Here is a 27,605-nt window from a genome sequence, read left to right on the forward strand (position 1 = left end):
ACAATCTCTACGCGCTTTGATCCGTCAATTTTTTCACGAGCAAATCTTTTTTCTTACGGACATTCATGTGCCTTCGCGTTCGTTCGCATTCGTTTTTTAACTTTCGGATGGATACGATCTATAATCTATCCATCACCACTTAAATATCGATTGTGTCCCCTTGCTCTTCTCCCCCTTACTTATCTTTCTGAATCTACCGTGCTTAAAGTTTAACACTTTTACACTTACATTGTTTGTTTAAATTATTCTATTACTTTTTTTTGTTTATTTACTTATATTGTAAAAACCGGGCATGGCTCTAAATATTTTAACGTAGAGTCTTATTCCGAACTGCCATGCCCGACGACCTCCACACTTTTGTAACATCCGCGTGCTACACTTACATGCAATTTTATTCCACTCTCATGCGCCTATTCGAAAAGATATTAACCGTTACCATTATCTACCGAGTAATCATTATGCGTATCATTTCTCCTTTATGTTAAGTATTTTGTGTTTTAATTTTGTATCTTGCTCGTTTCACATTAATTAATTAAATGTTGACTTTAATAATAAATTAATTTATTCATTAATAATTTAACCCTCTTGTCACGCTCGTTCCCGCCCGCTCTCGGGGATCGCATATGGTCCTAGCAAAAGAGATTAAATTCTCTTGCTTAAATTAACGGACGTACGTCACGCAGTCGGAGTCATAGCGTCTTTTTCAAAACGTTGACCCGTATCGGCTGACCTGTATGGTGCGTTCGAACTGACTTGTAGGCACGCTCCAGAGCGGCTATCTGCGAGAGAATTCGATGCGTCCTTCCTTGCCTCAACTTTTCAACTAATAATTTCGGGGTCTGAACGTAATATCATGTTTAATATAATAAAGATATGCAATAAATATATTGTATACACAGAAGAGAGAGAGAGAGAGAGAGAGAGAGAGAGAGAGAGAGAGAGAGAGAGAGAGAGAGAGAGAGAGAGAGAAAAGAGACAAAGGAAGGACCAAATCAATAAAGGTAAAAGAACAAGTTTGTGTATATTTCGTTTTTAATTCTTGTCTATTTTTAAATGTAACACACACACACACACACACACACGCGCGCGCGCGCGCGCGCGCGCGCACACGCACGCACGCACACACGCACGCACGCACGCACGCACGCACGCACAGATAGTTTACTTTTTTTTTATTTTTATATACCTAAAGAAAATGAAACACCAAATATCAGCAGAGGTGGAATGAAGCGTGCCGAATGAGATGAAAAGAGAATATTTTTTTTTATCAAATTTTATTGCGTGATTGAATTTTAAAAGAAAAAAACAAAGTTAATATGAAGGAAATAACGTTTTTAATGTTATTTATGTAGTTTTGTGTGTGTGTGTGTGTGTGTGTGTGTGTGTGTGTGTTACATCTAAATCACATACTGAAGCGTGAGTCTATGTCGTGTACGCTACACAGTATAACACGACGGTTAACCGGGCTAGCTTCGAGAAGAAATAAAAGAGAATAATGATATGACAATAAATCATATGATTTTTGTTCTTTCTTTTTAGCTTGTATATAATATTAACAATGTACGATGTGATGACTTTAAGTTGTTGAGTTGACGACGCGAGATATTATTCTTTCTAAACTTTTATATTTCTGTGTGAAATTATTATGATATATATTTTGTAGAAATACATATGTAAAAATCAATATATTTATTTTCTAATTTAAAAAAGTGTCTCTTTATTTTAAAAAATTAATTGTAGTACTTTTATTAATATTTAGATATTAATTAAAAAAATATTTTAAAAAATTACAATTTTTAATAATTGTTATTATTAATAGTTTGCAATAATTATAGTTTAAAAATTCTTTTTAGTCTCAAATTTATTTTCTTTTAATACATATATAATGTACATATTATATATTGTTCAATGAAAACCATAAGATAATCACTTTTTTATCAGAAGAGAAATGTAAAAAATTATTATTACTTAAAGATATTAGACATGTGATACAATATATATGTATAATTTAAATACTAAAATTATTGTATTATTAATTACAAATTACTTTTTTAGACAATAATTTTAACAAAAGACATAAATAATATTTTAATAAATAATAAATTCAAAGTAAATATACAATACTATGATGTAGAGAGAGAGAAAGAGTAAAATTGACCTTACGGAAAATACGAAAGAAAATGTTAACTATATCGCAGAATGTAGTGGTGTGTTTCTTCTGTTTTGTATCTTCGAAAATCAATTTACAATAGTTTTTTAATTCAACAAATAATAAAATAACACAAACTTTGAAAAAGTTTAACTTAATTAAAACATACATAACTAGTAACAAATTATTAAAATTCAAATCTCAACTTTTTGTTATTTTATTAAATTGTTATATTATTAAAAATCCGGTATTTCTCGAAAAAAGAGTATAAGGCAATAATTTTATTTACCATACGCACGCCACATTTTAAATTACATTTTGCTCCATGACAAAATTATAAAACCACAATAACTTTTGGATGTCTTATCACATTAAAGAGTCATTTAATTAAACTAATGCTTCAACATTCAATATTTCAAAAAATTGTTGTACACAAAGTTTTAAAAAAAATGTTCGACAAATACGATCACAGGCAAAAATTAGTGGCATTTTTTGATGCCATGATTATAAAATTGTAAAATCTTGTAATAGAAATGGAAAATTATGAGAATAATTTTGAAAAAGTTAAAAAAGTTTAATATGCACATTAGTTTTATTTTAACATCTCATTTTTGTCATGTAATTTTAAACAAGACACATTTTATTATCTTCTTTTTATTTGAATTGAAACAGTTTTTATTTTTATTTTTATCGAAAAAATGAACATTGAAACAGTTTTTATTTTTATTTTTATCGAAGAAATGATCCTTAAGATGGTTCGAATCGAGACATCAAGAGAATATTCCATTCTTACTAGAGCAATCGATTTGACTGATGGTGAATGGAATTTGTGAATAATTTATCTTTTATCTCTTAACCAAAAGTTTGACATCCTTCGGGTACTTTTTTTCGTATATATTGTTCAAGACTTTTTAAATAATTAGACACGACATTATGAAATCGACATAGAATGGGAGAAATGCATCTAACACTGTATCCTGTCCGATACATTTTATTTGCAACGCTATCTTCCTCATATTTATTAAGTTCATTTCTATAAAACCGATAAATACGACACATAATATGTGAAAAAATATTACAAAAATTATAATTATATTTTATAATTTTGTCATGGCTTCAAAATTAATTTTTAGTGTGATCGTATTCGTCAAACGTTTTCCTTAAAACTTTACGTGCAGCAATTTTTTAGGATACTATTGAATCATTGATTTAATTAAACACCTCTTTAATGTGGCAAAAGATTTTTGAAATTGATAGTAGTTTTATAATTTTATAATACAAAAAATGTATTAAAATAAAAAGTTAAAGAATTAAAAATAAAGTGTTCCTAAAGAATGTATTAATAATTAATGAAAATATATCCAAAGTCTATTTTCTATCTATTAAAAAATTATATAATATCTTATATGTTAAATAAAAATTTTTTAACTTCGTATTATTTCTTCGTATTATTTCTTCGTATTATTTCTTCTTAGTAGTATTATTATATATCTTTAACAGCTTGAAGCGTTACGATAGCTAATCAGCTTACAATTGTTCGTAAGAATGAAAAACTGCCATGATGCTTTTCGCTGCTAATGACATCAATTATTATCGATAGTTATTTACGGAATATGACCTGAGAAATTAAATGAGATAATTTGTTACAAAACAGATGTTCTAAAACATGTAAATTTTAAACATTAAATTCTTTTTAAAAAATCCTTCTTTTCTTCTTTTCTTCCTTTCTCCTTTTTCTTATTGTTTTCTCTTAAGTAATTGTTCGTAAGAGCGAAAAACTGCCATAATGCTTTTCGCTGCTGACATCAATTATTATCGATAATTACTTACGGAATATGACTTGAGAAATTAAATGAGATAATTTGTTACAAAACAGATGTTCTAAAATATGTAAATTAATTGAGAAAATTTAACGAAGGTTTAATAATACATATTTATAGTATGGAAATCTAAGAACTATTTTTATTTACAATGAAAAAATTATGAGATTATCTTAGATCGCATTTAAAAATAATACAAAAAGTTTTGTGGTGGTTTAGAAACTTGAATTTAAACTTGAATTACTTAAATATAAAATAAAAATATGTTTCAATCAAAATGTAATTAAGAAATAATGATAAAAATTACAATTTTTTTTTATATAAGTACTTTGAGAAAAGATTTATGTAAACTTTCATCGTAATGCGAAATTAATTATTCTGCTAACTTAAATTTTTATTAATCTGAGAATAGTTACCTGGAGTATTTTCTACATCCTATCGTCAAAAAAATGAAATCACATCACAGCTTAATGTCCTTCACTTAATGTCCTTCTTCCGTTTGTTCATTATTTTCTTGGTTTTTCCTTACTTTTTTAAAAAAATGTTGATTAAATCTATATCCATAATATCCTTAGATATTAATAAATTATAGAACAATCAATAATTTACAATAAGTAATGAATAACAATGACTTTTAATTGGGGTGTAAAAACATCCCAGGTTCTGTTTATGCAAAAAAATGAAGTGACTATTCTCGGATTAAAAGTACAAACAAAAGAATAGTGTACAAATTAAATAAAGTTTTTTTCTACAAAACAACTAATTTCGGCATAAAAGTTTACATGAAAAATCATGAATAGTTATATAAAAAGAATTGAGATTTTCGTTATTATTTATTAATTACATTTCGATTAGAGCAGGGGTCGGCAAAACGTTGAAATTGGGCATAGGTGCTCGCGAGTGCCCGCTTGTTGTGCACGTCTCAGGAGCGTATCTAATATTTTTAGTACCTTGGGATTATATTCTGCATTTCACACTTACAAAAATAGCGTTGCGTGTATATATGAATGATAGTGTAGTCTTAAACTACTAATACTTGAATCTTTGTAACATCATAAAATTTTTTATTTTTATAACAGTAGTTTTTTTATAACAGTTTTAGCTAAACCGTTTAAAGATAAAATATGCAAAAATATATTGTAATATATAGGACTTAAAATGCATAAGTTTTTATGAATTCAACTTATATCTAATTAATTTTTTATTAAATATCAAATAAGAAAATACGCCCTAGCATGTTTTGATTGTCCTAATAATAATAATAATAATAAGCATTCATTATAGGCAAATTTTAATTAAAATGCTTATCTCTATTTTTAAATATTGTAAGTTGTTAAAATTTGTGCTAAATTAAAAATTGTGTAATTAATACATTTAAATATGTTTAACGAAAATTTAAATATAACAAAGAAATAAACAATAATATAAACAATAAACAATAATATAAACAATAACAATGTATTAAAATATAAACTTACAATACAATTATAAAATTATGAATACATATATCACGTTTAACAGAACTTAGCGCACATTAAATTGATTATTTTATATGTTATGCAACAATCTCGTCGACATTGTAATTATTATTAACTAAAACATAGTAAACTTTTAATTTATTTCGAATTTTTAAAAAAATAACGAAATATATACTACTGTGATCAAATATAAACGAGATTTTTAAATTTAAACTGCGCGGGTTCATCGATTCTGAGAAATATTTTTTTGATTAAGTTGGTAGTACTGATTTTGACATCTGTGTGAAATTTTATGTCATTCTCTTCATTTGTTTAATAGTGAACGCTCATTTTTGTGAATATCCAAAAGTATTTTTTTCGATTTTTATGATGTGTGATTTTGTTGGGCAAAGAAATTGTATTTTATTTTGTTTGCGGAATGAAATTTCTGCTACTGAAACATTCAGAATGTTGCAGAAGGCTTTTAGTGACCAGGTTCTATCAAGACCAAGGATATTTGACTGGTATAAAATGTTGAAAAATGGTCGAGAAAGCGTAGAAAACGAACCACATCAAAGACGACCAAAAACATCAATTGATGAACAACATATGAAGTAAATCAAGGATTTGGTGCTCCAAAATCATCGATTGACAATTAGAGAACTTGCCGACTGTAAACATTTCATTTGGATCAGTCCAGACCATTTTGAAAGACCATTTGTGCTTGAGAAGAATTAAATCTCGTTTGGTTCCGAAAACACTCAATTTTTTGGAAAAACTGTGTCGCGTGAAGTGTGAAACAATGATTTCTGACTACCAGGACAAGATGAAACGCATGATAACTGGAGATGAGACTTGGATCTATGCGTACGACCCGGGAACAACCGACCAATCGAGCGAATATCATGCAAAAGGTGAGGCAAGACCAAAAAGATTGTGCCAAAGTCGCTCAAAAATCAAGGTTTTGTTAACAGTTTTCTTTGATTATCGTGGTGTGGTGCATTATGAATTCCTTCCGCCGGGCCAAACTGTCAACAAGAAATATTATTTGAGTGTTATGCGTCGTTTGCGTGAAGCTATTCGCCTCAAGAGGCCAGATTTATGGGCAGACAACTCATGGTTTTTGCACCACGATAATGCGCCATCTCACACTGCACTGGTTCTTCGTGACCATTTCGCCAAAAAACTCGACCCATATCGTTCCACAATCACCGTACTCGCTTGATTTAGCACCGTGTGACTTCTGGCTATTCAGTAAACTCAAAAGACCGCTCCGGGGACACCGTTTTGAATCGATTGAGGAGACACAAGCCGAAACAAAGAGGGTATTGAAGGCCATTCCGAAAGAAGAGTTTTCAGAGTATTTCGAGGATTGGAAAAAGCGTTGGCATAAGTGTATTGCATCGGGAGGGGATTATTTTGAAGGCGACGAATTTGATTTTGAAGAATAAATAAAGATTTTTTTCACTCTATAACAAAAATCTCATTTATATTTGATCACAGTAGTACGTAATCGTATTAAGAAAATAATTTTATATATATTCTTATTTATTATATTGTTTATTAATTTTTATACATAAAGTTATATATCAGCTTATTGTAATAAATATTATACGTAAAATATAATAATCATAAGGATTTTCGTTTCGTACTATCAATTCTGCAATTCATATTATTAATTCATTATTAATACTGTTTATTTTTTTCAATGGATACGCTATATGTCAACAATAGCGAACAGTAACCGAGAACGTAGGAGACATCGAACATCGTACAGCGCATCGCATCGAGAGCGAGAAAGTACGATAGTATCTCTATTCTCCTCGCGCAACGCTTCGAGTGTGAGAGAGTAGGATAGTAGTCTTATTCTTTTCTACCGTCCGAGGGTAGTCGAAATTGACACTATGCAACGTACACGGATATAGGCTCACGGTTCAGTGTATGCTGACACACACATTGAAGCATGAACCCATGTTCGTGTATTCTGCACGGCGTAACGCTGCGTAAACACGATGGCCCGCCAGGCTAGCCGAATCAGGCATTAGCTTCGAGTGGTAGAAAAGGATCTGTTCTGTTTTCTCTCTCGAGCTTATAGCAAAACTAACAATATGATATTGGACTTTAAGTTGCCGAATTGGCGACGTGCGACATTATTATCAATTTATTTTCAAAACTTTTACATATTTCTGTAAAATTATGATATATATTTTGTACAAATATGTAAATATAAAAATCCGTTGAATGTTTATTTTTAATTAATTATTTAATTTAAAGTAATTACCCAAGTAGCATGACGCCATTATGATGATGATTTAAAGTCAGATTTTTTCGTCATTCTACGTCAGTATACCAAATAATGATGTAAAATAAATATAACATTTGTCACGAAATATTATCGTCATAAATATATCGTTCTTTAATCATTATTTTTAAGTCATTTTTAATGAATAAATGAAATAACATTATTATTTACTATCTTTCTTAATTATAATATATAAATAAGAAAAATATTTCCCATATTTAACATACAATTATTAACAAATTCATAAACAAATAAATAAAATATATACAACAATTTATAAATAATTTTTATAAAAACAATGATTCTTATTAAAAATAATATAAATTTACGGCTCTATATATGTAATTAAATTATCTACAAGAATTACATATGCAATCGAGATTTTAAAATTGAGACTATTTATACAACATAATAACATTCATTAATCAGATCTATCATATTTTATGTCAAGATTTCATATTCACTTATATCATCATTTCAGTAGCAGGTTTTATCCCACATGCAAGTTAAGCAGCATCGAGCAAGGTTCCAAGTAAGAATGAGTGGTTAGAAACATGTGGCGATAAAAGATAAAAGATGTTTTTAGCACTTTCACTTTTTTTCATTTTTTCATTTTTTTTACTTATTTTTCATAAAAGATGTCGCATATATTATAGATTTTTAGTACTAACAGTCAATATTGGAACGTAACCGTTATTTTGTCGTCATAAGTATCACATCATCGGTCTGTCACTTATAGACGTCATTATGTGTTCCTTTTTGACGTCTTTTATGACGTGAATTTGATGATATTAATGACTTAAAATAGACATTATATTGACGACATCTTGCTATTTGGGTATTTAGTTAATTTAATTAATTTATTATTTAGTTAATTTAATTATTATAATTATTACTGTTATTTTATTAATTTACTGTTATTTAATTAATTTAATTATTTAGTTAATTTAAAAGATGTCCCTTATATTAAAACAAATTATTTCTAGTACTTTTAATAATACTTAAATATTAACTATAAAAATTATAGTTTTTAATATAGTTTTTTTATTTTTTTTTTAGAACAAATATCCACAAATACTTTTTCAAAACAATAATTTTAACAAATAAATTAATTATATTTTAATAACTAAGTGATTCAGAGTAATATACAATACTATTATAGATATATAAATATTTTAGTCTTACCGACAATGAGAATAAAAAAATGTGTGTAAAGCTGGCATCCCATTTTGCGGAAAAAATCGTACAAATTATTGAGAGATCTGATTTCCTTTTTAATAATTCTACAGTTCATGATAGGTTAAACAAATAGTTTTTGCATTAAAGCGAAAAAGTCGATTTGGACAAAGTGAGACGCCAGGTTCACGCTGTGGCTCATTTTGTCCTAAACGAGTTCCGACGTTTGTAAACGTAAGATTTTGAAAAATTTATAGTTCTATAAGAGTTCTATAAAGAGTTCTCTCATATAAAAACAAAAAAAATTTTAAATAAGTTGAAGTTAATTATCAGTGCAATAAACAAACTGAACAGACCAATAATTCAGAGTTTTGATTTAACAACTATACTTTTCTATATAGTTCTATTTAGTTATTATTATTCTATTCTATTATAGTTCTTATTCTATATAGTAGTAGTTAATAGTATAGTTCTGAACATATTAAAGGATTTTCTAAAGAGTTCTAGGCATTGGCGATGATGTACGATTTTTAAATAAAGATTTTTAAATAAAGAAAAATCAGTCAAACGTCACATTCTTAAACAGAAATATATATATATATATATATATATAATCATATGAAAAATATGAAACGGTTGAAATCTCGAAATTCTGATTTAACAAATATACTTTTCGTATAATCCTGAACATGTCAAAATGTTTTCCAAAGAGTTCTAGACATTGGCGATAATGTAAAAAAATGTATGATTTTTAAATAAATAAATACAGCCCAAATAAGTATTAATATGAGACACTGTTTAAATATCGACACATCTGATACACTTTTCGTGTACTTCTGAATGTATTCTGATGCTTTGATAAGAATTCTAATCACAAAAAATATTTCGACCAGCGTCTCATACTTTTCCGTTTGTCTCTTTGTTAATTTTATTTTAATTTATTAATTATACGGAGTTCTCAAATTGTATTGTTTTTAAGACAGCTTGTATTCCCAGACAACACGCATGTCTTAGTGTCGGTCCACAATAAGTATTTAATCTTTAGTCATAAGAAATTGACCAATCATAGTAGATTATTCTTTTCATATTCGATTATAATTGGTCAATTTCTTACTTCTTAAAGCTTAAATCACCTATTGTGGACCGACACTAAGCCATTTAAAAGACGTCTTATAACAGACGTCTTTAAGACTTTACCAAAAGAAGTCATAAATACGTCTTTTGGACATGTCTTAAAGACGTCTTGAGAAAGACGTCTTAAAAATATCTTTTTAAGACTATATGAGTGTCGGTCCACAATAAGTATTTAATCTTTAAGTCGTAAGAAATTGACTAATCATAGTCGAGTATTCTTTTCATATTCGATTATAATTGGTCAATTTCTTACTTCTTAAAGCTTAAATCATTTATTGTGGACCGACACTGAAGATTATAAAAGACATCTTTCTGACATCTTAAAGACATCTTTTCTAAGCATATGTTCCATAACCTCAATCTATCATCAATATAACTTCTAAAAGTTCTAAATGACAGTTCCAAACATAATTATTTACATTACCGATTGTGACATTTATCGAGAAGCGATTACACATTTATTAATTGGAATAAATGACCAATTTTGATATAATGTAACCTATAAAAATATTGGCAGTCAGTTTATCTAGTACTCCAATATTTTATATTATTATAATATACAAAAACGCAATTAAGATGAACTATTCGGAAATGTATTGACAAGAGGAAAAATACGAAACAGAAACTGGAATTACTTGATAAATTGGTATATCAATGATTTAAGTGGTCCACAATAAATATTTAATCTTTAAGCCGTAAGAAATTGACTAATCATAGTCGAGTATTCTTTTCATATTCGATTATAATTGGTCAATTTCTTACTTCTTAAAGCTTAAATCACTTATTGTGGACCGATACTAATAGCTACACAAAATTTCTAATGACAAAATTGATTTCTGATAAATAGATAAATCAAAGTGTAACTATTGAACGATGTACCAATTTATTTAATAATTCCAAATTCTGCATCGTATGCTTCTTCTTGTCAATATTTTTCGTATAAATAATTTTTATGTCATTATAGAATGTCCAAAAATTCCAAATAAGACGTCTGAAAGATGTCTAAAAAATGTCATTTATTGAAAAATAATAATAAGACGTTTTTAAAACATCCAAAGATAAATCGGATCATAAATATCGGTCCACAATAGGTGATTTAAGCTTTAAGAAGTAAGAAATTGACCAATTATAATCGAATATGAAAAGAATACTCGACTATGATTGGTCAATTTCTTACGACTTAAAGATTAAATACTTATTGTGGACCGACACTTAAAGACGTCTTAAAGACGTCTTTTTTTTTATAATTTAATAAGACGTCTCATAATATTTAAGACGTCTTTTAGACGTCTTTAAGACGTCATAATGTTCTCTGGGTTATGTTTTTTTCTTATTTAATATAATTTTGACATTTATAAATATAACATATAATTTATATAGTTATTTTTTTTAACTTAAATCTATTTTTATTTTCATAAACTATTATTACTTTATTAATTTTACGTATTTGATGTGCCGTACGAATTCCTTAACACTAATAACATTTTAGAATAAGGAAAGCGAAACATATTCATTCTGTGAGTCTAATAATATCTTATCGATATGTTTCTCATTTTGTTTCCTACTCTGACTAACTTTTCGAAGAGGGCGTTAGCGTACAGTGAATTTTTTCTGCCTCGCTAACTCTTGTAAGATCATTAGTCTTTAATAGTCTCATCGGTGATTCTAGTAATAATCTCATCGGTAATTCTAGTAAAAAAAGGAAAATTTTTTAACAGCACACGACATATTGTGAATCATTCCATTTACGCTTTTCTATCGCGCGCGTATATTCTATAGACGTAACATTTATCACGAAATATTATCATAAATATATCATAAATATATCATCATTTAATCATTATTTTTAAGCCATTTTTAATAAATAAATAATAAAATAATATTATTAATTACTATCTTTTTTAATTAATTATAATATATTAATAAAAAAATATTTTGCATATTTAATACAATTATTAATAAATTCATAAATAAATAAATAAAATATATACAACAATTTATAAACAATTTTCATAAGAAAAATGATTCTCATTAAACATAATATATTCATGGCTTTATATATGTAATTAAATTATCTACAAGAATTACATATGCAATCGAGATTTTAAAATTAATACTGTTTATGCGACAATATTAACATTCGATTGTTTATACGACAATAGTAACATTCATTAATCAGATCTGTCATATTTTATGCCTTTGTATTCACTTGTATCATCATTTCAGTAGCATCATTTTATCCCAACATAAAAGTGGAGCAGCATCGAGTCAAGATCCCAAATTGAATGGGTGATCATTTTAGAAACATGCGATGGTACCAAGATAAAAGATGTTTCATCACTTTCTCTTATTTTTTTTTAATTTTTTGATTTTTTTTACTTATTTTCCATAAGAGGTGTCACATATATTATAAATTTTTAGTGCTAACAATCAATCGGAACGCAACCATAATCTACTGAAATCTATTTCCTGTTTTCATCCTTTCCTAATACTGTCGCTGCGAATGTTCGCGGCGAAATTCCATAGAAGATGTTACCCTGGACTTATGTACGTTCTTATGAACATACTTAGAACGTACTTGATCGCAGTACGTATGAGAATATTCTGAGATGATCGCAATATACGCATTGCGATCTTCTCAAAACATACTCAGAACGTACGCGTGCTGTTAGGGTTAAGTATAGAAAGAATTATGAGAAGTAAATTCAAAATTAACACATATCTACAACATAGAATGAATCAATGACAAACTTCATAAAGTTTCAATTCATTTCTTTTGTAATTGTACACACACACGCACACACACACACACACACACACACACACACACACACACACACACACACACACACACACACACACACACACACACACACAAATACGCATACCATAAATCTTATCAATTAATAGATTTTTTTTAATTCTATAATTTTTATCTAAAATTTTATTTTTAATATGTACAACGATATATACATATATATCGTAAATATACATTTTTTATATTTAATAATTGTGTTCATATTTGTATATACATGTATATACATATGACAATGGAAATAAACTTATATATGAATTAAATGCAAGTTAAAAATTTTGAATAATCTTTTTCTGATTGTATTTGTTAATTTGCATAAATTATTGCATTTGTTTCTCTTTAATTACATATATAGTTTTATTTTATTTTATGTTTATTACTTTAAACTATCCGCGCTGCACACTCAATATTATGGCCGACCATTTCACTTCAGATCAAAGGTACCGACCATAGACCTTATAGATATGGACTGGCAATTGCTACAGTTTCTGCATAAGAAATAGTGTCTGCGGGAGATTAGACAGAGAGAGACATAGTTTTTGATACATCTTTCTTTTAAGATGTCCGGAAATATGTATTGCGCATGAGTTCGAAGCATATGGCGAATTAATATAATAATATTGTCGCACTCGCGGCAATATTGTTATAATATTTGTTATAATATTGTTTGCTCGCGTCACTCTCGCGCAAGGAAAGGAAGAGACGGTTAAAAAGAAAACACACTTTATTAAATGCTAAGTACAGGAGCGATAATAAGAGCTTTACGTAGTTAAATAATAATTCGCCGCAACACAGCTCAAACTCGCGTGCCGCGCCGACGAGTCTCTCGCCAAAATAACCACTTGACAACCACTTGACAACCGCTTGATGACTGCGTCGGCAAGGAATGATCTTCAAATTGGAAATGTATGAAGGTAGCGTCGAGCAGAACACCGCTCGGTTGTAACACTACCCCCCTCCTCTTTGAAATTGTCGTCCTGACAATTCCAGGGAACTCCCTCGCAGAAAACTCGGCTTCTTCTTCCATGGTGAAGCTCTCAGGGAATCTGTCGGTTTCCTGCTCTACCCCTGCTGCTGCGGGTTATCGAGCGCCGAACCAGTCCCTTCACCCTTCCCGGAAGTTCCGTGCCGCTGCGAGGTCAACTTCCTCTTCTTTCTTCTTGATGCTTCTTTAACTTATGCTTGTGTCTTGCGCACTTCTCTCTTGAATCTTCGGACAAGGGGGGAGAAGCTTCTATGGATCCTTTCATCCTTACGGACACCCCAAGTCCCCATCTCGGCATTTGCCCTAAGTCCCTCGGAAAAACCACGGTTCAAAAAAATCGAGGGCGAGGCAAACTTCTTAAAAAAAAGATTTCCTTAGCCGGATGTTCGGGCAGATAGTAGAAGATCTTCCTCTTAAGCGATGTCAACTAACCTCAAACAAGAAACACAAACATAAACAGTATCTATAGTTTCTACTATTAAAGAACTTTTTTTTAAACCTTATCTCTTTACATATCTCTGTACATATTTTTGTACACACTTACAGGTTCAGTTTCGATTCTTTTTCTTTCCTCAAATGGAGCTAATCTATCTAAATATACTACCTTATTTTTATGCCTTTTCGTTTTTCGAATAAATGCAATATTGCAATAAACTACATCGTTCATTTTCCTAACCACCTCATAAGGTCCTTCCCAACTACTTTGCAACTTGGGAGCCCTATCTCGCATTCTTTGAGGATTATAAAATCAAACTTTCTGGCCAGGCACAAAATTCAGTCGCCTATTCTTCCGATTATAATTCATTTTTATTCTTTGCGACCTTAAATTCATACGTTGACTCGCAACATTATGGATATTAATCATTCTCTTTCTTAATCTAATATCCTCCTTCTTGGGGAACATCATCGGTTTTAGGAGGGCAACCACGAAGATCTAATGGTAATCTTAATTCTCTACCTAAATTCAAATTCTGCAAGAGAAAAACTTGTGACTTCATGCTTAGAAGATCTGTAAGCTAATAATCCTAAAGGGACCCAACGATCCCAATTTTTCTGAAACAAATTTAGACAAATAATTTAACAAAGTCTGATGTTGTCGTTCCACCTGATCATTAGATTGTGGATGAAGAGGAGTAGTGCGAGTTTTCTTTATCCTTAAAATTCGACATAATTCCTGAAACATTCACGATTCGAAATTCCTTCCTTGATTCGTATGTCTCTCCAATGGCACTCCATGCCTGGACTATTTGACTTATAAAGACTTCCGCTACCGTACAGGCTTTGATATTTTTCAGTAAAAAAGCTTCCACCCATTTTGAAAAACAATCAGTAACTACTAATAAATATTTATTCCCGGAAAAAGAAATCGGTAAGGGGCCTAAGTGTCGGTCCATAATAAGTATTTAATCTTTAAGCCATAAGAAATTGACTAATCATAGTCGAGTATTCTTTTCATATTCGATTATAATTGGTCAATTTCTTACTTCTTAAAGCTTAAATCACCTATTGTGGACCGACATTACACATTCATCTGCACCCTCTCAAAGGGAGCACCTACATGATAAATCTGAAAAGCAGATTTTCCCTTTCCAGCAGGACCTTTTTTAGCTACACAAATTTTGCATTTCCTGATCCAATGTTCCACATCTTGCTTGCAAGTCGCCCAAAAGAAACGCTTCCGAATCTTTTTAAGAATTTTATTTACTCCAAAATGTCCTCCTGTAGGAGAATCATGAGTCTCTTCCAAAACCTGTTGCATCATTTTATGAGGAACAACAATTTGAAGAATAACAGTTTTTAAATCAAGAGACTCCCATTTCCTACAAAGAACTCCATCCTTAATAACCAAAGAATCCCATTGAGATCAATAAATTTTCGAAGAAGCATTCGGAAATAATCTTATGTTGAAGAGGACGTCTACTTATTTCCTTACTCCGAAGAATTTCAACAATCGAAGGATCTTCAAACTGCGCTGACCGCCAATTCTTCGATTCTCTTCCTTCTAAAACTATTCTTCTTAAATATTCCTCTTTGTTTTCCTCCTTTTTTCTTTCCACTCTGGCGCAATAATTGCAATCACCTTCCACACAGGGGCGTCTTGACAATCCATCAGCGTTTCCATGCAATTTCCCTGCTCGATGAGAAATTTCAAAGTTATATTGCTGAAGGACGTTCCAACCAGCGGGCCAACTGATCTTCCAATTCCCTAAAAGACATCAACCAACAGAGAGAAACATGGTCAGTTCTTATTAAGAATTCTCCATATAAATATAATTCTCGTCCATAAATGATGAAAACTTTTCAAAGACTCAACTATAGCTAACAACTTTCTTCGAGTTACACAATACTTTCTTTCGGTTTTACTTAAAACCCTACTAAAATAAGCAATTACTCTCTCCTCTCCTTCTTGAATCTGAAATAAAACAGCACCAATGTCATGATTCGAGGCGTCAGTATCCAAAATGAATTTTCCTGTCTCAATTGGAAAGAATAAGACAGGGGAAGAAATCAAACATCGCTTAACAAAAGCTTTACAAATGCCTCCTGACAATGTTCATTCCAAACAAACCTATACTGTTTCTCTGTCAAAGAAAATAGGGGTTTTGCAATTTGCGAAAATCCTTTAATAAATTTTCTATAATAGGAGCATAACCCTAAGAAACGAACTTGCTTCTTATTCCGCAGAACAGGCCATTCCTGTACGGAAGCTATCTTTTCAAAGTCAGTAGAGATTCCTTCTTCCAAGACTTCATATCCTAAATATTTAACTTTCCTTCCAAACAGGGAACATTTCTTTGGATTTATTTCTAAATTTGTCCTGAGACGAAGAAAAACCTCCCGTAAATTAGCCAACATCTCTTCAAAGATTTTATTGAAAATCACAACATCATCTAAATAAACCAAACAGATTTTATTTAATATCTGATGAAGAACCCTTTCCATTAACCTGTCAAAAGTCGCCGGGACATTACATAATCCAAATGGCATCACAGTAAATTGCCACAAACCGTTACCTACTGAGAATGCCGTTTTTTCCTTATCTTCTGGACGAAGCTTCACCTGCCAGTACTCACTTTTCAAATCTAACATGAAAAACCAAGAATTTCCTGACAATTGATCAAGAAGATCATTAATTCTTGACAATAGGTAACAATTCTTCTCAGTAATTGCATTGAGCTTTTTGTAATCCACACAGAACCTCAATGTTCCTTCTTCTTCACCATAACCGCAGGTGAAACCCAAGGACTGTGGGATTCTTCAATCACCCCTTGCTGTTTCATCTCTTCAAGAATTTTTTCTACCTCATCTCGCATCTGTAAGGGAATTCGTCTAGGAGTCTGCTTAATAGGACTTGATTTTTCTACAGAAATTGAGTGCTCTATTACCGAGCAATTTCCCGCTACAATATTTTCCGAAAAGATTTCCTAAAATTTCTCGAGAAATTAAAAAAAACTTTCCTTTTGCAAATCATTTAACCCTTCCGAATTTCTATCAAAGAAATTTAATAAAAATTCAGGAATTTTCCTTTCTGGGAAACTAATTCGAGAACAAAATAGGTTCCCCTTTTTTCTATAATTGTCATTACTAAAGAGTGAATTAAAGATCCTATTCCCAACTTTAACAAGAAAATCTGCTCCCAAGATGCACTCATCCTCAATTTCCGCCACATACATCGGAAATTCTAAGGAAAACTTCCCTAACTTGACTTTTACATTTGTTTTAAAATCAATGGGAATTTCTTGCCCAGTTGGATATCTCAATTTTTTTTTCCTACCCAAAACCGTTGCCTTCCCCTAACTAACCTTTTATTAAGAATCGAAACATCTGAGCCTGTGTCAATTTTGAAAACACAATTTTGATCATCTAACCTTTCTTGAAAACAAAAATTTCCTGACTTTCCACTTAAATTTCCAAAAGAAAAATTCCTTTCCCCTGCGGTATTACATTTCCGCGCCGAATCCTGCATTACATCGCTGCAAAGCTCGGCGAGTCTGAGTTTCCCTTCCTGAATTAACTAATGAAGGGCACTCTGTTCGGAAGTGTCCCTTTGCTCCGCATTGCCAACATTCGTTGGCTTCTCTTTTAGGACCGGACGTCTCTTTTTGTTTTCTATTAAAATTACTAAATTTCCCACGATTTTGTTTATAATCACGTGCGAAAATTTCTCCTTTGTTCAAATAATTTCGTTCATGTCCGACCTCAAAACTAATTTTACTCTTACGATCTCTCTCCTGAAATTTGGGAAAACTATTTTCTTTAATAATTTTTACCGCTATAGCTCTTTCCATAGCGACTCTCAAAGATATGCTCCTCCATTTGAAGGGTCTGCTTAATAAAACCGTCTGTCATGCGACAATAAATTGCGAGCACGCAATTTTATCCTGTACGTAGAGTACGTACAGGAGAGAACTCCGGATAGGCCAAACGAGACAATCGCTCCAAGTCCGAGCCAAGCGCAGCCAATTCCTCCCCAAATTCCAATTTATAAACTGCATATAATAATTTTGCGCCGAAAGTTTTTCCTCAAAACGTAATTCTAGTCTAGAAATTAATTCGCTCTATTGCGAATTTTCCAATTCTGTTCCCCCCTCTAAAACTGAAGCCAATTCCGCGCCTTCCCTCTCAAACAGGAAGCCAATATAACCACTTTCTCCGAATTTCCCCATCTGTTTATCCGAGTGATCAATTCGAGATTGAGATAAAAATTCTCGTAAAGGAACACTCCCGTCATATATATCGGGCTTTAATTTTAAACCGAGACCGAGATTTAAAATTGGATTTGACTGGTCTGGTATAGGTGATTCATGCTCCTCAGACTGCCGCACCGATCCTTCCTGCTCTTCCGCTCCGTGTCGCCGCTCCGCTCGCTCCTTTCTAAGAAGGCGAAGCTCCTCGATAGTCATTCAGAGAACCATTTCCAGGTTCGGAGTCGTTTTCGATTCCTCCGTTCGCACGCAAGCTCTCTTCCTAGTCGAGACAACCCGTTTCTCTGACGCTCCTTCCTGTCCCTCCTTCGTGACTGTTTCCTTTCCTTTCTGTTCCGCCTGACGCTCCGTCATGTTTTTCATATCCCGGACGAGCCTCCAAAAATGTCGCACTCGCGGCGGATTCGCTCGCGTCACTCTCGCGCAAGGAAAGGAAGAGACGGTTAAAAAGGAAACACACTTTATTAAACACTAAGCACAGGAGCGATAACAAGAGCAATTAAATAATAATTCGTCGCGACACAGCTCAAACTCGCACACCGCGCCGACGACTCTTTCGCCAAAACACTTGACAACCGCTTGATGACCGCTTGACGACTGCGTCGGCAAGGAATGATCTTCAAGTTGGAAATGTATGAAGGTAGCGTCAAGCGGAACACCGCTCGATCGTAACAATGATCAAAAACAATAAATGTTGATGAAGAGTAAAGAATGAAAGATTTCATAGTCAAACATATAAAATGCAATAAAATAAAATATATATAAGAAAAGTGAAAAAATATATTAGATAAAACTTTAGGTTACTTTGTGGAAAGAGTTTTAAAATAAACGTTTAAATACATATGTAATTCTATATCGAAGTTTTTATTTTTTATGGTAAAATAATCTGTAAAATAAAAAAAAAGTAAAATAAGAATTACAATATTTAACGAATCATGCATGGCATACTTGCTGCATATTTAAATTTTAGTTTTATATAGTTTTTAATGTTGTTTTATTTTATATACATGATACACAATACTTTTTTAAATAATGAAATTATAGAGAATAATTTTCTTTTTAAAAATGCGAGTTTTTGGAAAAATATAATAGTTATAATTATTTTGAACAATAAATGTTTTGAGATTAATAATAAATGGTTTTCTATAAATAAGCGGTTCGTGTTGTTTATACTTATTGCACTTAAATTTCTTGTTCTTTTTTTTCCATTGCTTACAAATATATCTGTTCTACTTTAAATATTGAAAATTCTAAGCAACGCAAACCTAATGTTTTAATGTTTTAATGTTTTAATTAATAAAATCTGTTAAAAAAGTGGGTAATAGAATGTAAATTTTTTTTTAATTTTAAATGAAACAGTTAAATAACTTTTTTTCTAAAAATTATTATATATTAAGAATATGATAATTGAATTGAATTTATAATTTAAAGCTCTCAAAATTTATAAAATTTATTTATTTATTTGTAAAATAAAAAAATTTCACAAATGCTTCTATAATTATTAAAATATGCTTAATGTATGTTACTTTACAATAAGTTCTGCTTCATTATTACTTACGAATGAAAAAAAACACTATTTTCTGCAGAATAACTCACTCTGCAAATAACATACTTTCGAACCATTATTTCTTTTTAGAAATATAATATGATATTCCTATCGATATTTCGCAAATACGATACTCTGCAAATAACATACAAATAACCTCAAACTTTCCTTTAACTTGTATAAGTATACACCAATAAGAATGCATTAATAGTATGTCAAGCATGCGCAAAATTTCCGGATACTTTTAGAAAAAGAGAGACGTTTCTCTTTTCAACCTTCCGCGGCATAATCATATCTGTATTACCAGTCCATACATATAAGGTCTATGATCTACTGTGGTTCAAACGCTATGAGTGGTCAATTGCAACGTGATCAAAGGGATCCCACCGACGAAAACAAAAAAAAGTATAACTTTTTCTCAAACATATAGTTGCTTAAATATGAGGCGGTGATTAATTGTTACGTCTGACAGTGAGTTGTGCGGCCATTGCTTAGTTCTTGTATTCATCCTGTGATAAAAAAACTATCTTTTGTTATAATTAAAAAAATTTGTTTTTGAGCAAAGTTTTGTAAAAAAAAAAAAAAGTCTCAGAATCTAATCAGGATTATGTTATATATTGGATATTGGCTCATTCTTACATGACCCACGACATACGACGTTGTAGAACAGGTTTTAAGGCTATATCAGATTAGCGGTTGCCAGATTACGGTTGCTGATTAATGATTTTACTATTATCAATCACATTGATCATAACTAGAATCTGCTACATTGTGATTGGCTGAAATAGAATCGTCAACCGGCAACTGTTGCGGCACAACCGCTACTAGTCTGATATGGCTTTTAAGCCCGTTCTACAATGCGTCGTGTGTCGGTGTCGTGAGCCGTAAAAATGGATCAATCACAATTAAGTATTCTCACATTCGACTATGACTGGTCAATTCTTGTGGCTTGCGGTTTGCGACACCAACACATAACACATTGTAGAATAGGCCTTAGAAAGCTGTTCTTAATAATTAATATTTCAATATAATGTTTCTGAAATTTTTGTTATATAGCACAAAAAGTTTCAAAAAGTTTTCAGATATTTTTCAAAAATATTTCAACCTTCTGAAAGTTTTCTGAACCTTCTATTGTGTATTCTATTTTATTTTAGAAATCAAATAAGAAATATTTCTATTAAATATCTTGGTAACACATTAGGAACATTTCAATATTAGCTATTACATAAAAGTGAGATCCAATCGGACACATTGCTGATTGGTCGATTAAATAAAAAAATTTTTGATAGGTGGCTTACTAGAAAATTTCTAGACATCGGTTGTGAATGGTGTGTTCAATTGAAAATGTATGCATCTAGGACGCTCTCATTACATAATATTTCAATGTAATATTTCTGAAATTTTTCAATGATATATGTTTTTAAACATTACGTAATATAAACATTACGAAATATTTCTATGAAATGTTTCAAAATATTTCTGAAATATTTTAGTAACAAAAGTAAGAAATGATTTCAACGAAATATTTCCCAAACATTTCTAAAATATTTCTATGTTATATTTCAATATTAACTTCCGATTTATCTTCCCGAAAGGTTTCTAAAAAATATTGTGCTGTGTAGGTTATGTATATAAAGTCATAACTTCAATTTATCAACATCGAGAATATAAATGATGAACTGCAATTGTTGTAATCTTTTAAAGCTTGTTTGTTATAAGTGATCTTATAATTTAAAAAGTTATAGTTTAATTTAAAAAAAAAATTTTTTTGATGATTTTTTACTTTTTAATTTAATGGAAAATTACATACTTTATGTAACTTAAGAATACATTTTTAAATGTGTTATTTAAGCATGTCCAAAAAAGCATTGTGTGCCGCCGGCTTAATACGATGCTTACTTCTTTTCATGAACAGCAAATGCAGCAGAAGTCGTTCTAAAAAAATTTGAATCACGTGACATTCTTGCTGCCGCAGTGTACTGAGTATGAAAAGATACCTTTACACGTCAGTTCTGACTTGCATTAGTTCAGTTTAATTAAGTTCTAGTGCAGCTCTAGTGCGGGAATAAAAAACAAACCGCTCGTGCTGTCTTGGAACTAGGCGATGTTCCTCACTAACCAATTTCTCGAAAAAAAAAAAAACCAATAGCTCTTCTTCAAGATTTTGTCGATTAATTTTCTTTTCGATTAATCGATATTTTTTTCTCGACATTAATACATTAATTCTTTATTTTAAAGACCTGTTCTACAATGCGTCGTGTGTCAGTCGCAAGCCGCAAGCCACAAGAATTGATCAGTCACAGTCGAGTGTGGGGAGAATACTTGATTGTGATTGGCCCATTTTTACGGCCCACGACAGTAACATGACGCATTGTAGAACAGGCCTAAAGATCTATCTTTGCTTCATTTTGAATCCTCTTCTTTTGATAAAAATGCCTCTAAAAATAGCTTCCAATTGGCTGTGTGTTTTTAGAGGCATCTTTATATCTTATAAAAGAGAATTGAAAATATGGGCCTTTGATTATGGATCGAAAATCGGCATGTTCCAGAACACGACTGTCGAAAAGATCATAATCGTTGTCGCTCACTGCCGACGACTATGAATTTTCAGCCTTAATATTTTAGCACGTTCCAAAAACGTTCAAAAGAAAATGTTGCACTTTTTAATATGCTCGCATATATACAAATATGAATACAAATTTATATTCGTATGTAAATACAAGTTACGTATTTTTTTAATTGAAATGCACCATTTTTGTACAAAAAATATATATTATATTCGATACGTTGAATTTATGAGATAATAATTCTTCCTTCAATGTTGAACTTTATTTTTTAATTTTTTTTTATGGTGTAGAGAAGGTACCAAAGGCGCACCTCTTTCTCTTCCTCCTTTCTTTTTCTCCTTCTTCTCTTCTCACATTTTCATTCTCATCGAATCATGTATAGATATCAATTCTCTTTCGAGTTTAAAATTACGTCTGTTTTAAAATTACGTCTCACCACTTATGCTCGCTATTAATCATTACATGTGATTATAAAGCTCGCTCAAGCTTCGATCAAGATACAAATATCTTTATCGTTCTACAGAGAAAAGACAAGATGAATAATTCGAGCTGCTCTCAACAACGCGAGCCGAATTTTCTCGAACATGCGTTTTAAGACTTGTGTTCTTCGAGGTTTATACATCAAGTATTGAAAAATATTATAGATGATCGAGATATCTACAATGTGTTCACAAACTAAACTCCTTTTCTTCAAACATTTGTTTGGATAATTTTTTTAGAATGCAAATACAGACATTATAATCAAGCATTATAACTATAAATAGTCTTCAAGATTACAAGATTACTGCGCCTCATTTTGGGAAGAGAATTTTTATCACTAGATGAAAAAAAAGAAATCAGGTACGTGTAATAGTATGAATAGTAAAAATAGTAAAAATAGTAAAAAAAAAACATCATCCTGTCAATCGGCCGCAGTTATCAATGATTGCGCATCTAATAGACTCTCGGTTAGAAGAATCGAATTATTCATAATTGGGGCACTAACGGTATCGCCAATTCTGTTGTTACTGAAGGGATAAAAGCTGTCGATATTCGTTTGAAGAGAATAAATACCGACCTTATCTACCGGTGAAACGCAGTTGTCGTTTATTCGAAGTTGATTTATGTCGTTTTGTAATAATCTAATGTAAAGTTCGATATGTCTTTGTCCGCCATTACGGATCTCAAGAGTTGGTATCCAACGAAAGTAGCACTGCGTCCAAAGTTCTAGACTAGAAACCGTGTATAAAGGTTTTATAATTGTCCTATTTTCTTTCTTGTCGCTACTATGGGGAATAAATAAAGGGTTATAAAATAACAAGATGTCTTGATCGTTGAATTGCTCTCGCCAGTCCCAAACACTACGCAGTACGAGAGGTGTGTTAGGATCCTAAAAAATCCAAGAGGTAATGCTCATATTATTTATTATTGATTTGACACTTGCGGCAATGTAAGTGATTTCTGAACTGAAATTGTTACCATAGCTGCCACTGCTCGATCTCTCTCGCAGTTGAAAATAAAGGTATCGAAAATAGAGACATGTGCCGCGTCCCATAGTGTAGTTAAATACGTTTCCGTGAATTCAAATTCCGTTGGATATTGCTGACATAATTGCCAAACACAGTCAAGATATAAGAGAAATAATGGAGACTGTGTAAATCCATGAAAATAATTTGCCAGCATAAATACGTCTTGAGCGTTTTAACTAAAATTTAGCCGAGCTAGATGCTATGCGTACCTTTTCCGAATTAGCTTTCACGATATGGCCTAATCTATCGCAAAACGGATGGCCACCAGCGACCCATTCTTTTTGTAACAACGATTGGAAACCTGTTATAGTACGAAAGTGGTGATCCAGTAACAGTTGTGCTAAACTCGATATAACACAGCACAAGTCTCTGGCAGCACCTTCTAAAAAGAACTTTTGTTTACAAGAGATCATTGCTCGTTTGACAAACTTAATTTCTTTTTTTCTCTTCTTTAGAAAGATTACATTTTTCTTTTATGCCAGCCGCATTTGAAATAGAACTCAACAGCTACCTTGTAAGATGACAGAAATTCCTAAATTAAGACGATCGCAGACTTCGACAGTCTTTTGTAGGCAATACGATATGTATTTAAGCCATTTTGTATTCTCTAATAACGAATAAAAATTATTATCTTGAATCCAGAATTGTCGAATGTTTTCTGAAATAAATATTTAATTTTTAGAAACATTCCTTTCCTTAATTCTTTTTCTTTTGCAGTTTAGATAGTCGGTACTATCATTCGCGATGCTGCACGCACGCACACACGTACACGTACGCATACGCATACGCATACGCATGCACACACAAGATCACATACAAGATGAAAGATTTACCTGGTGCACATAAACTAATAAATTTAGTGAAACTTGCCGCTATTAACTTTACGTTAATTTCTTTATTCAATTCGATAACAACTGGAGGTATTTTTTGAGGATGGCTTTTACGAACGTTTTCAAACATAATATTTTCCTGCATCCTCTCTGTAATCGTTGGTAATAATTCTGACATTTTTACTAATGCAGCACCATGTTCATTTGTCCATGACCATACTGGTGGTCTATTACCTTGAAAATGTCTAGCTGCATCTGTTAATTGATTGTCAGTCACAGACGCAGGTACCACTACATATTGTGATAAACTGTAAACAATGGTAATGAATTCACCCATGTGATGCTTCAAACATTTATATACGTTATACAATGAATTGTGTTGTATAACAAACAAGTTACCTAGGACAAAAGTGAAACTTGGCGTTAACCATGGATAATCTCCAACCTTTTCTCATCTCATCGCTACATAACGTTCTCTTTAATTCATTTTGCCAGTCTGAGACATCTCGAAATAGTTGTACATTTTTATCAAGACTACTGTAATAAGCTTCTCTATAATTAGATAAAGATGCATATATATCATGAGAAAAGAGATAGAATGAAAGGAATGGAAGGAAGGCTCTCTCTTTATGATATAACATTGTAACTTTGACACAATGTCACTTGAAATTGAAGTACAATACTAACTTGTAATCATAGGCAAATAACAGTTGATGTCTGCTAGGGAAAGCATGATGCAACAGCGCAGTTAGAAGATTCTTACCATGCCCAAGGGGTGAAAATTTGAAAGAAAACAACCATGTCCTTAGATTCTGCAATATACAATACAATACATAATTCTTATGACAATGACAATCATATTGTACAATAAAATTACTTGTTTTAAATAACTCTTAGCTAATTATAAATTAAAGTGACAAAAAGCTATATATTTTTCCATTATAGAGTTTCTTAATGTCAACTCAAATTAGTTACTACGATATATATCATAAGAAAGCGTACTTTGCAAATAATAAATATCCCTTTCACTTTGGACGGCACTGTATTACCAGGAATTAGCTTTCTTTTCTTATCACCCACTACTATATAAATTTCATCAATATTTGTCAAACATGTATCCATATATCCATACAAATGGTTTTGTTGATGAATAACATTCTGTAACAAATTTTATATAATTTTATCAATCATTTAAAGATTTACCTTTCATAATAAAATTTTTAAGTTAATGATGTTTATTATTATACCTCTCCGTTTGAATCACTACTAGTAACAAAAGTAAGTTTAAAATTGGTCACTGACAAAACACCAGATATGCCTTGTTTCAGGTCACTGACGGGTGAAAACATAAGGACACTTTGAGCCTCGGCAATAAGAACTTCTCCTGGCAATAATTTTATGTTATTTTCAATTAATGAATTACGTCGACTGGAACTGAAAATCTATGAAAAAGAAAGAGAAAAGGTTAGCAATCGAGTAGCGATTTAAATTCAGATTTATCTCAAATCTCATTGATTGAGATTTCGAATGAGAATTTATAATAACGAAAGATCACAATTATATGGACGAGAATATTTATGTAGCTAAATACAGTTGGCAATTACCTGCATCTCATGTTCTTCCAATCCCACATAACTAATAAAATTGTTACTACTTTTGTTTTCCATGACAGATATTTGATATTTTCACGATGTGATAAAAACTGAAATTTACAGTTTTATCACGGATCGTGTAGACGCATAGACGCATAGATGTATAGATGAACAAACATGCAGACGTGCAGATGTGCAAATTTGCAGACGCATAGAAGCGCAGACGCGTGATGACGAGAAATGCAAATGTGAAATAATGATTTGTTTAATTTTTTTCGCATAGTTGAATCTTAATTTATTAGTAATTTTTATCAATTTTGATATCGTGTTCGGAAAAAACAATAAACCCTGCTTGATAAAAATGATACACCGATGTACGAGCACAGTATATACAGTAGCGCAACTCTCTCGATTTTAGCGTGTACAAAATTGAACTGCACATGCGCGAGTTAAATAGGTAACCAATCACGTAACTAATTTTCTATCACATTTCTTCTTGGATTTTTCTATAGCGTTCTCTGTCATTTAAATGCTTGACAAACTGGCGAGAACAAACGTTTGACATATAGGGTGCAGTCCACTTGGTGCTACAAATGCTTCGAAGCATTTTTTGATTGGTCAATTCATAAAATTCTTTATTCTGATTGATTAATCAAACGCTTCGAATTTTTGTAGCGTTAAGTAGACCTTTTGTAGCCACAGAAATGAAATAAAAAGTTTACTCTGTGAGTGTCGGTCCACAATAGGTGATTTAAGCTTTAAGAAGTAAGAAATTGACCAATTATAATCGAATATGAAAAAAATAATCGACTATAATTGGTCAATTTCTTACGACTTAAAGATTAAATACTTATTGTGGACCGACACTTAAGTGTCAGTCCACAATAGGTGATTTAAGCTTTAAGAAGTAAGAAATTGACCAATTATAATCGAATATGAAAAGAATAATCGACTATGATTGGTCAATTTCTTACGGCTTAAAGATTAAATACTTATTGTGGACCGACACTAAGGCGTG

At 31.3% G+C, this 27,605-nt stretch overlaps 1 protein-coding gene across 3 annotated transcripts; it reads right to left on the reverse strand.

Moving 5' to 3' along the window:
* Window positions 1-22,771: 22,771 nt before the first annotated feature.
* On the reverse strand, window positions 22,772-26,976 carry LOC105423482 (myotubularin-related protein 10-B). 3 transcript variants are annotated; one of them, XM_011633237.3, is made up of 10 exons: window positions 26,600-26,976; window positions 26,243-26,437; window positions 25,998-26,153; window positions 25,683-25,807; window positions 25,395-25,532; window positions 24,999-25,303; window positions 24,677-24,823; window positions 24,375-24,547; window positions 24,116-24,286; window positions 22,772-24,026 (listed from the first exon to the last, which is right to left on the reverse strand). In XM_011633237.3, the coding sequence occupies exons 1-10, from the start codon at window positions 26,660-26,662 to the stop codon at window positions 23,559-23,561; spliced, it is 1,941 nt and encodes a 646-aa protein (XP_011631539.2). In that variant the 5' UTR covers window positions 26,663-26,976; the 3' UTR covers window positions 22,772-23,558. The 3 variants fall into 3 exon arrangements, with proteins under 3 accessions (XP_011631539.2, XP_011631537.2, XP_011631536.2); XM_011633235.3 differs by having other exon boundaries at window positions 24,375-24,544; window positions 25,395-25,547; window positions 26,600-26,975; XM_011633234.3 differs by having other exon boundaries at window positions 25,395-25,547; window positions 26,600-26,974.
* Between the last annotated feature and the right edge of the window lie 629 nt (window positions 26,977-27,605).

Source organism: Pogonomyrmex barbatus, unplaced genomic scaffold, assembly GCF_055798465.1.
Source record: "Pogonomyrmex barbatus isolate J1 unplaced genomic scaffold, ASM5579846v1 scaffold11, whole genome shotgun sequence".
Taxonomy (NCBI): Eukaryota; Metazoa; Arthropoda; class Insecta; order Hymenoptera; family Formicidae; genus Pogonomyrmex; species Pogonomyrmex barbatus.